General features: G+C 41.2%; 2 protein-coding genes across 2 annotated transcripts in view; one reads left to right on the top strand and one right to left on the bottom strand.

Annotated features, from left to right (window-relative positions):
- Positions 1-418, bottom strand: part of LOC137479313 (uncharacterized oxidoreductase YtbE-like) — a 46,921-nt gene extending 46,503 nt beyond the window's left edge. The window contains exon 1 of the mRNA XM_068199701.1: positions 1-418. Within this exon, the coding sequence (XP_068055802.1) occupies positions 1-418 (418 nt within the window).
- DPH5 (diphthamide biosynthesis 5) overlaps positions 375-13,945 on the top strand; it is a 23,945-nt gene continuing 10,374 nt past the window's right edge. Inside the window, exons 1-3 of the mRNA XM_068199711.1 lie at positions 375-509; positions 3,695-3,819; positions 7,049-7,157. Coding sequence (XP_068055812.1) covers positions 375-509; positions 3,695-3,819; positions 7,049-7,157 — 369 coding nt within the window. The remainder of the gene's footprint in view (positions 510-3,694; positions 3,820-7,048; positions 7,158-13,945) is intronic.

Genomic DNA, 13,945 nt, shown 5'->3' on the forward strand with positions numbered 1-13,945 from the left:
CGAGCCCCAGCACCGGGATGCTGTGGCCGCTGGCTACCGGCACCGCCGGGACACCGCCCGGAGCGGGACTGCCCGCCGATGCCATAACCCGGCTGCGGTGTGGGACTACAACTCCCGGCTGCCCCTGCGCCTTAACGGCGCCGCGGGCAGCCGGGAGCCGGGCGAGAGGAGCCGGGAAAGGAGCGGCCGGGAGCCGGGAAAGGAGCGGCCGGGAGCCGGGAAAGGAGCAGCTGGGAGCCGGGAAAGGAGCAGCTGGGAGCCAGGCTGTCCCCAGACCTGGGGCCGGTCCCGGTGCGGTGCGGTGTGCGGCGCCCCGGCTGAGCCCGCTTCCGTTTCCCTCGTGAGGCGAGCGGCGGCCGGGCGCGCTCCCCAGCATGCTGTACCTGGTGGGGCTGGGCCTGGGGGATGCCAAGGACATCACGGTGAAGGGGCTGGAGGCGGTGCGGCGCTGCCGCAGGGTGTACCTGGAGGCCTACACGTCCGTGCTCACCGTGGGCAAGGAAGCGCTGGTAGGTCTGGCCACAGGGCCCGAGGCCTCTCGTGCCACGGGGCCGGGGGCGTGCTGGGGCTGGTGGGTCCGTGGGATCAATTAGCGGTGCCCGCTCCCGGGAGAAATATGTACGTGACCTTCACATGCCATGTTTTCTAGAAGAAATTGTTTTGCTGCTTTGCAAGAGAACTGCAAAAGGAATAAAATGTACCTTCCTACAGCTGTTGGCACTAGTTTTCATCTTAAAATCTACCAATATACACAAACCCCGCGATACTGGAGGACTTGGTTAGAAAGTGTCTAATCTGTTAAAAAACAAAAACAAAAAAAAACCCACCCAGAAGTCATACCAGGAAAACACATGTTTTGAAGCCCTGCACGTCTGTATCAGCCTGAGGTGTTCTGGCATGCCTGCTGGGAATAACTATTTGATTATGTCACATTTTCACATTTCCACTTTTCCACATGGGTCAGGCTGCCTCACCGGGTTGGGATTCCCAGAACAGGCACAGTTCAGTCAGAGACAGGCTGTTGGACAACATGGAGATAAAGGTTTTGTTAGTAATCACACCTCATGGAAGACAAGGGTACTAAAAATGTGCAAAATGTAACTCTGAGGAGGTCATTGATGGTCATAGAAAGATGAAGTTTAATGCTGGAATAATACCAAAAAACAGCATAGTTGCCCACAGACCAGAGATGTTGCCTCTGAACAAGCTGATGCTGTCTGGGCCTTGGTGATGTATGGCCATAATGTACCTGTATGCAGAGCTGCAGATACACAGAGCATGTGAGACCTATAGCTTGTAATCAGCATTACATGGTTTCCATAGACACGGTAGGGTAGGATATTTGGAGCATCTCTGGTTTATCTGCTGTATGAAGATATGCTCTGTGGTTTATATTTCTTTTCAGTACACTGAAGCAGTCTAAATTGCAGTCAGTCCATTGAAAACAAAATGTTCTTCTTTGTGGTTGTTTGATAGTTGGAAAACTGCTAAATGAAAAGGGCTCCTTGGAGATTTTTACTTTTCAAAATGAGCATTTGCTATCAATAGAAAAATTAATGGATTCCTCTCCATCTGAAAATAAAACACTGAATAATAGGAAATTGCTGATAGTTTTTGATGTGGTTATTTTGGGTGTTCTTGTAATATCTTTCTTACTGTTTTAAATATTTTGCAAACCTGGAAATACCAAAGATGAGACAAAAAATCAATAAAAACAAAGTAAAAATGTTGTCCTACCTAAAACAGCTAAGAGGGAATATAGGTGTTAATAACCAATTGTTTATAATACAGCCTGGTTTACATACAAGTGACAATGCTGAATCGTTTATTTACTAATCTGAAGGTTGTTCTCTCCTAAGCACCACAAAAATTTAGAGGAAAACTCAAGAAGAGCAGATCTTTGCCTACAGAGACTTCCCAGAAATCCTTCTCTGTGATGGTATTAAAATCAGGTCATAAAATTCAAAGGACAAGACTTGCTTGTTTATTGGGTTGGTCTAAAACATATATTAAAGTTATTTGATGTTGACCATCCAAATTGGCCCTGAGTTTGGTGAAAGAACAGTTTGGACCCAGTGACCTCCCAGGGAGTCTACATTTTACTTTTTATATATTCTCTACTTAGCATGCTTTGATTAGCATTGTGGAGCAGTCTCAAAGCATGCAAATAGATTCCCTTGGATGAAGCCAAACGGAAAGTTGTGTTGCTGGGACTGCACCCAATCCGTTCTGGGGCGTACATTTGCTCACCGTGTTGGGCCAAAGCCAGCCTGGTGCAATGGCAGCCCACGGAAGGGGATGTGTGGTGTTACGGAGTGCTCTGCTTTACAGCCCAGCTCCCCTTGTGCCGATGTGCATCTGGGCTGAGGTACCTAAAGAAAACCAGTGGGGTGTCAAAATTTGCTGCAGCTGGTTCAGTACAGATCATTTTGCTGATTAGTTGGTTCAGTACAGATCTCAGCATTACTCCAGGGTGACTGTCAGTGGTTCTGAATCACAGATGCAGGATTTGCTTACACATATATTTCGTCCCCTCTCTGTTGAATCTGTACAGGTTGCAGCCTGTTTCACAAGGAAAATAATATCCTGATTTTTTACAGTTAGGAATACCTACTCAAAAATGGGCAGGAACTCATATTCAGGGAAGGGCATGTAACCTGTTAACAGAGGTCCCATACCTATTACTCTCAATATGGGATGGATTTTTTCATGGAAACACCACTCCGCTTCTGTACAGGTATTACAGTTCTCTCATCAATTCACTGTTCTGGGTGGGCAAAGAAGTCATAGAAGTCAGAGGAAAAACCTTTCTGGGTGATAATTGACTTAGATTGTTTTATCAGATTATTAATATTCGTAATACCGCACAAATTTGCTGACTACTACTTAGAACAAAAACTCCTTTTTGGTCTTTGCCCCAGAAAAAACTTTAATCATGTAAAGAGCATGTAAAATGCATGGTGACACAACATGGCAGATATTTTCAGTATGATCAGAAGACACGTTCTAGAACTAACTGAAGTTTTATTTACATGTGTGAAGCTGATTCTGAAAATAAAGGCATTTAAAATGTACAAAGAGACACAATGATTACTGAGCTGCTGAAAAATTAAGGACATGTTTACCTGTATACTTGGTAAAGTACTTCTTAAAGAGAACTCAAGATGAAGGATTAATATGAAGTCATTCCTTAGATGTGGTTAGCTAAAAGGTACTAAGGAAAAATCTGAAAGAACAGGTTGTGATGCAGCTAGTGTGGTATTTGTACCTGGTTTGGTGCCAGTATTGTAAGTAGCCTAAGAGCTAGGCTCAGGCTGGGAGAGGGGGTGCCTTACAGCAGCAAGTTAAATAAACTCTGCCTGGAATCCACCCACGTACCCTTAGTGCAGGTGGGACTGAGCTGCTTTAGGTGCAGCTCCTCAACTGACACAGAAAGCATAGAACACCAAGTCAGTATTGGGATAAAGCTCATATTCACTAATTTTTGTCAGCTCAGGAGCTGCTCTATGGAAAGCTCAGGTGTTCTTGCAAGCAGAGGTGAGGTTCTCCAAGACATGGGGCACGCTGCTGGGGAGAATAATGAAGTTACCTGTTCCAGTGTCCATTGGCTGCGTTCCTGAGTGAGCACCCAGAGACATACAAAAACATTCCTAAGTGTCTTATTTTGATGTTTATTATTGATTTCAATTTATAGGAAGAATTTTATGGAAAAGAATTGATCTTGGCTGACCGAGAAATGGTGGAACAAGAAGCAGATAGCCTTTTAAAAGAAGCTGATGTTTGTGATGTCGCATTTCTTGTGGTTGGTGATCCTTTTGGGTAAGGCAGAGCAATGTTTTAATTATAGCTTCATCACTCTTTTTTTTCAGTAGGAAGAAGCCAACTCTGGAACTGTAATTCTTTATGAGGGAACTGATTTTCAGACCAGAAACACTTTTTATGTCTGTATATTCCTTCTTGTATTAAAAATATACATATAGTTGTCTACATTTTATCTTGCTATAGAGTTTCCTTGCCCAGATGTCCATTATAGATAGCAATGTAGACCCTCCAGGATGTATGAATCTTTCCTTCAGCAGATACCTATAATTTCATTCATTGACATTTTTTCTTTGTGCTACCTTTTATAAGAAATGCTTTGCCTCATGATTTGTCTGCTAACAGAAGAAATTCTAGGTTATCACAAAAATAAGAAATGTGCTGTTTTGTGGGAATATTCTTTTAGTTGCTGTTTGCACTTATAAACTGCAGCTTTTATACTCAGTTGTTTTAGAATCAACACAGATTATTGGTTGCATAATGTTCTTTAATATATGCTAGTTTTTAAAATCACTTACGTCTTCTGTTGATTTATTAGGCCTTTTGTTTCCACTTTTTATTCCTGCTGGAAAGTATAGTCTTTTTCTATGACCAGAAGGATCTCCTTCTGTCTCTTTGGTCAGGCATCATCAATCTGTAATGTCAAGCCATGCAGAAGAGCTTTTCATCTCTAGCTGGCGATGCAAGATTTATACCACAGTGTTAAGGGACACAAGAAAAATGAAATCTGAGAAGCTTATTTGTGAGGGAAAAAATGGAGTTTATGAAAAAAAGGAGCAATGTGCACATCTGTCAAAAGCTGATCATTTATTTAAATACAGGTTGAAGACAATTGGCAAGAGAATATTATATTAAACTAATTATGGGCAGATGACCCTGTATTTCAGAAATATTAATTATACTTTCAGTCCATGTTTACATTCAGACTAGGATTCGTGCAGAGTGTAGAGCCATGTTACCTGTATCCTTGTGCTGTGATCCAGTGACTGATACAAGTACACAAGATGAAAAAAAACAAACTACATGGATTGAAATGTAGCTGCTACTTGTAAGCAGTATTCTGATCTGCCTCACTTATCATTAGTTTCAATGTAAAAATACTTCAGTTCTGGTTAACATACTAGGTTATTGTTAAAAACTGCCCCTTTCTGAATGAGTTGCTTCTCTCTAAATGTTAATGTTCTTAGCTCTTGCTACTGTAGCTAGAACTGCTCCTATGCTCACATAGAACCATAAGGATTTAGGGGCTTGTGAGGTTACTAGGTCAGAGTACTGAATGTTTCTGTCCTAAGAGTGGCCACTTGCAACTGATCACAGACTTTCAAGGTCTTGCAATATTTGCAGGTGAGCAGAGAAGTACTCTGCAGCCACAGGAGATGCCAGGTGTTGATGGTTAATGGTCAAAGCGATAAAGCAGGCTGTGCCCTGTCATCTTCACTGCAAGATTTTATCTGTGTGTGGTTACACCCATGGACAGATGTGCTACAAGAATCCGACAACTTTATAGTACAATGGAAAGTCCACCACTCTAGGCTGGTGTTAACTTTCATATTATTGCTACCCATAAAACTTAACCTCTGTATCAGTGACAGAAAATACTGCTGTATTTTTGGTGATGGAGGGATGACTCCATGAAACTTTTCCTGGTATGTAGCTGAGTGCCCATAAGGGCACTTCTGCCTTTAGCTGCAGTCATTATAGACAGATCTACTGGGAGAAAAAAATACTGGCTGGAGCAAATTTCAGTGAATAAAGCCAGCTGATCCCTTGGTTGGTATTAGCATAACCACAAAATCCTCCAGTGCTCCTTGTCCTTTGTATGTGCAGGGAATAACACAAGGCTGTAAAACCAGTCTCCTCTCAGAGCAGACATTCTTAAATCACCTTTGCTTCTGGAAGTCAGGAGCAATGTTTGTTTAGTAACTAAAGTATTGGTTCAGATCACTTCACTGCCTTCTCCTAGGTCTGGGAGCCTCTTTGCATAAGGGTGTCAGATTTCCCAAATTCACATTCCTCATTTTTTTCTTCCACTGAAATTAATTTCTTTTTTAAAATATTGATCTTTACAGCCTTGCCAGCTGCTGCCACATTTGTGTTCCAGTCTGAAACACCTGATCTGCTGACTGGGTGCTGGTCAGACACACAGCACCGAAATTATCAGGCTAGAACCAGGGGAATTCTGTTAGGGTAACTGAACAAGGCCAGGGTGAAAGCAATTTTCCTAGTTCATTGTTCTGATGGCCATATGTTATTTCTTTCCTCCCTTCTTTGGAATGGCTACACAAAAGTGTGTGGTCTCACCTTGGGAATGAGATGTCTAAGGTCATTGATCAGGTCTGATAAATTTAGGCAAGGGGTAGGTGCATTTTCATATTTCACGTACATATAAGCATACATACAAGCAAAATACATATGTAAACATTGTTGCAGTTCAAAGGTTTGCTTAATCTGTATGTACTGACCATTTTAGAAAGGCTCTAATCTCAACTGCTTAACTGCAAACCCAGTAATTCTTGCAGCTGTCAATCACTGCAATGTGTTTATTGAGCATTAGACCTGGAACTGAACTTAGCTCTGTTTGAAACTACAATATTCTTAACTCTTTCAGAAAAAACTTTATCACTCATATTTAGGCATTGTTAATTTGATTAATCTGGACTAAATATTAGAAAAATTGATTCCATCTAAGGATGTTTTTTCTAAGTACACATGCAGTTCACCTCTGTCTGTTCAGAGTTCTTGTCCGAGCATGGGGCTTTCCTGGCACACGCTGGTGCAGATGGGAGAGGGCCTGGCTGTGGAGCCAGTAACAAAATCCTGGAGTTTTGTGGAAGTTTGTGCCAAACAGAGTTGACCTTTACAGTTCAATGCATGTTCAACAGACACCTGCAGAAGACAAAGGATACATGGAACTTTCCTATTCAAGTACTTGCCAAGGCTTCTTTATAAAGTAACATTGTAATACTGTCACAGTTTTAATGATGCCAGAAAACTGCAAAGAGCAGTACCATACTGATGATACCTGGCATTTCAGCTGGGGAAGATGACATATGGAAGCCTTACTGGAGTTTTTATTTTCCTGTAACCACTAGGATATTGTTGCCATTTTCCACCTCTGCATTGTCCTTGTTGTGAAGGACTTAATTTTATTTCAAAACAAACTAGAGTGATAGTAACACTTGGTAACATCATGTTTTCAATGTTTAATTCCTTCCTTTTCTTACCACAGGGCCACAACACACAGTGATTTAGTGCTACGTGCAGTAAAATTGGGGATTCCTTACAAAGTCATTCATAATGCTTCAATAATGAATGCAGTGGGCTGCTGTGGCTTACAGGTAATAATTTTGTATATGCACATATGTTGTTTCACAGTTGCTAAGCTTAGAATTGGTGAGCTCTTCTACTGCTGTGGGAGTGCATGTTGCAATCCCAACTTTGAAGATCTGAACCAGCTGTACACATAATGTTAGAATTTTTAACACTTCCTTTTACCATGACACTTGTCAGCAAAAGCCCCTTTTGATGAGTGCATATGAAAATGAATAGTAACACTTCTTTTCTGCTTTCTAACTTCCTTCAGCCCCAGGAGCCTTTGATATTTAAAGTTATTTTACAGATAAAGCTTTGCTCGTGTTGGCTTCCTCTACTACTGATGGTAAAATCAGGTATCAGGTAATACCTGATAAGTTTATTCTTAAATAAGGTTGTTATCCTGTAGAGAACTATGCTGATCTTGTCATATAAGAAATACATGCACAAGCATGCATATATGTCCAACTCAGATCATAATTCCAAAGTCTTGAATATGATGCACTCTTTCTCTAATAGATTTGATCTGTCTTCACTTTCTACCCATCTGATGAGAGAGGAGGGATTTGCCTAGCCAAGGACTAGTAAAACAAATGACAGTTTTTGTGCATCTTGGATAGCTAAAGTAGAAAAGATCTAGTGTTCCCCAAGTACTTCCTTTTACACATGTATAGGTCCATTATTACTTTTACTGCATGAAAGATATTGTGGCAGTGAATAAATCATAACTAATCACATATAAATTAAATGAAGCTTCCCCCTCTTGTTTTCATTTATCACTTTAACATAGACCCTACCCTCTCAAGGTTCAGAATGGTTCCCTGTGTATGGGACTCCGAAACCAAGTTCCCACTTTACAAAAGCCAAAAGCAAGCACAGGAGTGTAAATGTACTGCAGACAAGTTGGGGGTTTGAACAATAACTTTCCATCACTGAAGGAGGAATTCCTTCCTAGCAATACACAAAAGAACACAATTTATTTTAAGTTCAGCAAACACTTGGTACCTTCAAATTTCCACTAACTCCAATACTCCAAACTCCATTCAAATAGTAATACTGGCCAACAGCAGAAAATCTGTTGCAATGAGTTTGGGTATTATCTTTGGTTTTGATTAGAAATCTGAGCACCCTCTCTGACCTGGCTCAAAACTGATGCAGTGACGCCTGTCCCATTAGCTAATGCTAAAGGGAATGCTGCACAGCATTCACACTCTTTATAATTCTTCTTGTGAGCGCCTTCTTAGTGATACCTGCCTATTGCTGCAAGACTTGGGCAAAATTATCTTTTGGGAAGGAAATAGGCTTCTTGGTGTCTAAAATCTACATGTACAGCAGACAGCAGCTGTCGCATGACTGCACTTACTGGGGTGGGTAAAACAAGAGTTGTGGCTGGGGCTCGCCCTTCCCCTTTTGGCTTGATAGTGGTGCAAAGTTTACTTCTGCTGTCAGGCTGTTGACAAGTAGTTTCTACTACTTGCTTTCTTTTTTACTGTTCTCTTACATTCGTGAGGAAGGAAGATGCAAGACCCAAAGAGATTTTTAAGTTTTCTCAAAGTTTGCTTCCCTCACAATTCAGCCAGGTATAGGAAGGAGCGGTATAGAGCTTTTAGGTTAATTGAAAGAAAAGACCAGAAATCTAACGTGAGTATACTATAAACAGTCCATAAGGTTATTCACATAGGCAGAGTTTTGGAGATTAGATTGCTATTTCCTTATTCCATGCTGAATGGAGCAGACCATAAAGGAAACGTGATGTTATTCACTCTGGCATTACTCCCCTTTTCCATTCTCGCTTGGGAGGGGCTGCCTTCTCCTAAGTCCACGTTCCTGTTGTCATATAAGGCATTTTAGGAAATAGTGATTGCATTACCAGGCATAATATAACCAGTTGTATATTTAAGTCTTGATTGCTCCTTACGGACATAAACAGCAAGGGAAGTGTATCTTACAAAAAAGCAGCCTTTGAATTAACTAGAGTTGTGTTGGAAGTTTATAATTTCTTTCAAAAATTTTACGTTCCATGGCTGTCTCTTGCCATCAATTCAATTTTGGAGTTATTGTGTCTCAAATTGTAAAGTTCCTGTCAAGTATAGAAGGGATTCCTCTTTTGCTTCACCACAGAAAAGGCTTTGCTTTTTTTCTTGTTTTAATCTGATTGTGATACAAACCCTCTCTCTTTCTTAGTAGAGAAAAACAGGAAACACCTTTATACGCCGTTCAGAGAGCCATGTGCGTAGCGAGCTGTAACTGCTGATTTGGCCGTCAGTGAAATGCAGCTACAGCACAGTCTGGTCACAAAAGAACATCTCTGGTCATCAGAGCAATGTTTCTGTGCAGCCAAAAACATTCTGGTACTGTGCAGTTTTCCTGTAACGTGATTTAGTGAAGTTGGTACAGCATCAGTGATGGTTTGTTACCTTCATTCCATAGTTGTAGTTCTTGCCAAATAATAAAGAGGGGTGCATATCTATTTTCAAATACTTTTTTTTTTCAACTGTCCTCTTCATTTAACAGAATTAGTGAAGTTGTTTTGGAATACTGAAAAAAAGAGTGGGGCTTTAATTTTGAAAACTAAACTTCTTGGAAGCTCTCACAGACTGATAAACTGTGCTGGGATAGTATAACTTAGCAAAGTGGTAGTCTGACTGTGCATAAGGCTCTGTGATTTGCTGTGCCTCTCTTTTACACTGTTTTTGCTGTGGTTCACCGTAACAGACTTTTTCTTTCCCAGGCTGAAGAAGCTGTTTTCCCTTAAAAACAAATGAATACAGTTATGGGAGAGAAGCCATGAAACCTGCTCCTATGTCAGTGCCTCTTAGCATGTTCTCTGCAGGTTCACCTCCCTTGTCTGGAGTCTGTCACGTGGGTGTGTTTGTCACTCTGACTCCTGTTGTAGTGGGGAGCAACCACCAGTGAGGACAGTCAGGCACTTTGGTAACTGCACACACTGCCAGGGAAGCACAGGCTTTACCTGTGCCCACTCTCAGTTTTTCAGAATAGGGCTGATTGCTAAGGCTTTTAGCACTAGAATAAAGAGGCAGGAAAATGAGGGTCTTTAATTTGCATTTTTCTCCTTCATTTCCAATATGTATGACATCTGGGTTGGTTTGGGAAAGTCACTGGCCACAGTGGTGCTCTCAGGACAGAATTCTCTCTGACCCAGTGCTGGTAATGTGTCCTTGAGGTAGAAGTATTGGTGATCAAACACGTCCAGAAAATTCTGCATCACACTGACCTGTGGTGCATGTGAAGGAATGATGCAACTTGAAATGGCTTGAGATCATGGCATTAACATAAAGAAAGGGGATTGAGAACTGAAGTGCAAAGCTGGAGGCCAGTCACAGGATGAGATAAAAGGCTAAAATGAGATGCTCATTTCTGAGTGGTGTTGCTCGTTTTGAAAGCATTTGGTTGGGTAGCTAGGAAAAAAACGTTACAGCAAAGAGCTGCCTTTCTTTTGAGATGTACCCACTTTCCACCTGAATAGCTTCAGAACAAACATCCGCATTTGCCCTTGTTTCTTTCAGTGACACATCTCGGGTTTTTTGTTTGCAGTCCATTTAATTCTTGTTAGACAATTACAGTTGTAAAATAGAAAATAGCCTTTTTGCTAGCAGCTGGTCACTTAAATGCAAAAGCAATGCTTACTGTGTTATTTTTGAGTTTTTGCTGAGTAGGTGAGTACATTTCCAGTGTCAAGTTGAAAAATACTACTTAAAGATGAAGAAGCTGAAGGATGCTATCATTAATCACTGTGCTCACAGTCAAATAGAAACCCTGTAGTAGCTGCAGGAGTGGGGCCTCTGGGTCCCACCCCCTCTGTGTGCCCTAATCTTCAAAAACACTCTGCTCTAATAGGAGGGATTTTACACGAAATTACTGACTGTTAAACTGTTTTCCATCACTGATTGTCTTTTCAGTTACAAACAGCTTCTGAGCCTTTAAGAAGTTGGCATTTGTTTCTCAAGCCAACTAAAGGTTAAATCAGTGCTAATCACACTATTTCATTACTCACTATTGCTGTCCAACTTAGTGCCATTTGTCACCAGCAAACATGACCCAGAAACATTTATTTAATCAGGTTTGGGAGGTTTTTTTTTTCTTTTAGATATGTTCCTTTCATATTAGTAATCCAAGTCACCTTCAAGGCAGGAAGGAAATGTTGCTTGATATTGACAGAAAGATTCTTAGAAGGTTTTTAAAGATAAGGTGGCATTACCTTGCGGGGGCGAATCCTCTCTTATTCAGGTTTGCTTTCTCAGTATTTTGATAGCTGAATTTTGTTCTGCTCGTGGAGTGGCTATTTCCTAAGCAGATCCAAGGGGCAGCCAAAGCAAATGTGCTTGTCCCTTCAACTGATTTTATGTGATTTGTCCTAGCTGCCTTCTGAAGACTGCAATTATGTGGAGTGGGTTTCCCTCAGCCAAATGTGTTTTCTTCACAGTTCCTTTCTATCTGGCATGTACAAAAGGGTCTAGAAGTTTTTGGGACAGCTGGGGTGGTTTCTTGGCTTGCAGTACAAAAAGGAGTCAAAGCCACTTATAGGTGAATGGTAAAACATTTCAGTTTCATGTGAAGGTGCTCATGAGAGGCATTTGAAGTTGCTAAAGGTCTTGGTACTAAATAAGGTAGTGTAAAGGGCTAGAGCTAGGCTTGTGGTTGTTTCATATGACCAATTCCAAGCAAAAACAAAGACTGAGTGATTCTTGCCACCTCTTTCTTGACAATTGCACTACTTCTTAAGCTGCTATCAAGCAACAATGTGTAATACAAAGAACAGCAGGAGGCTTTGATGTATATGGTCTGGAGGGTTGTTAACAGGTTAGGGAGAATAAAGGGAAAAACCTGACTCAGGTTCCTTATCTTTGACGCTGAACATTGCATAGCATCATGTCAGAACCCCTATGACAAAGACAAAGAAAATATATCTTCGCTTTTCTGAGTATGCTCATTGGGATCTATCAGGAAGTAACCTGGGATAATGCAAGGTGCTCTGCAGTCTCTTAAATCCATTGAGGAATAGTCTTAGGAGAAAAAGCCTCTTAGTTCCTACCAGTGGGTTGTGATTAGGCTGAGAAGAGTCTGAATTTCCGTAATTCACCTGTGCTGTGAGAGCCATCTGCAGTGTAACCTGTGATCAGAACACAGCTCCGTAGCATTTCAGCCCTACAAGGTCTCAGGTGTTTGGTTGTTTATGGTGGCACGTCTGAAGAATGCAGTAACTCCTCCTTTTGGGAAGAACCCCAGACATGTGACCAGTCCTGAAGCTATTTGAAATGTTAGGAAAGGAGATAGGTTCATAAGTGAAAAATTGCTGTGTCACCACTGAAGCTGATACAGCAATAATTCTGGGAAAGATGCTGTAAAAAATAGATGTCTGTGTTTTGAAATGTTTACTTCTTGGTTTCTCTGCAGCTGTTGGCCAACTGACCTTTAATATTATTTTGCATCTTCTCTCCTGCTTGCTTTAGTACTTTTTAGAGGGGTTGGTGGATCTTCCTTTTTTAATTTCCCTTTTTAGTTCCAGCTTGTTCCGTCTTTTATGCCCTAAATTTTTGTGGTGATTGACCACACCATGATTTCAAGTGAGGACAATTGATCAGAACAGTTTCAGGTATCTGATATCATTCAGACTGGTCTTTAACAAAGTAGCTCAGCAGTTTAATTGAAATTCCACTTGCATGAAAACTTTCCAGGGTAAGATCATGGTACTTTCTCTCACAGTTCCTTCTGGCCTCTCAATTTGCAATCAATTCTGCTTGTATAAATAAGAAGTAAAATAAGAAATAGCATTAACAGAAAGGTTAAAATATTAACAGAAAACAAGCACCAAAAGTTGTCTATCATTCTTTCATGTCATGGGTGTAAATAAAATAGGAAGTTATATTGTGTTCTGAGGTGATGTAACTGTGAGTTGAAGAACAGCTTTCTGCATTATTTTGTGAGGCAGAAAACTCTAGCAGCAGGGAATTGCCTCAGAGTAGAGTGCTGGCTTCCTTTGCTGACCTGAGCTATTGCATTGCAAAATTTGAGTGCACAGAGTTTTGCTTAAGCCAGTTACTACTTGGGGGGAAGGTGCAGAGAAAGGGGTATTTCCAAAGACTGAGGTCTTTCAAAATGACCTTTTGAAACATTTCTGTGATGTTTTTGAGCATTGAGGAGAAGGTAAGAAGTTTGGTTTCCAAGCTGAAAACATGAAATATCTGTCCAACCATTTCACTGCGTCCCTTTGAAATTCTGGCACTTTTGTGCCTAAGCAGAATATAGGCACTCTAACAAATCTGCTCATCAGTGCAAGTGTGATGCCTCAGATGTTGGGGCTTGTACAAACCACACATTGCCCACTCCTAAACCCTACACGCTTCATGTAGAGTGCAGCACACACAAGTTGGCTGTGAAATTTCATTTGCTGTTGTCTCCCTTTAGAGCTGTGCCAGGCACTGTACAGCCCAATGCCATCTGCAAATACACACAGCTCATCATCTTACTGAACTCCTGAACAGTCTCAAAGCATGGCAGTAATCCTTAGTTGTGTTGTAACACTCCTTGGTTAGCAAACAGGTCAGACAGTTCTAGTTCAGTGAGAAGCATGATTCCTGGAATTTTGGGACCCTCTGCACCCTTTTATGGTTGGTGGAAAGAATGCATTTTAATTTCAGTGGGTTTTGTCTTTAGTGAACCTGCTTTCTTCTGTAACTCCTGAATCCTTGGGATTGTAGTGCATTTTTTGGCATTTACTGCTCTCTGTGCTGCAAGGTGTTTCTTTAAAGTCAGATACGTCATGCAGAAGTTCAAAAGGTGTAAATTAGAGCAC

Source organism: Anomalospiza imberbis, chromosome 9, assembly GCF_031753505.1.
Source record: "Anomalospiza imberbis isolate Cuckoo-Finch-1a 21T00152 chromosome 9, ASM3175350v1, whole genome shotgun sequence".
Taxonomy (NCBI): domain Eukaryota; kingdom Metazoa; phylum Chordata; class Aves; order Passeriformes; family Viduidae; genus Anomalospiza; species Anomalospiza imberbis.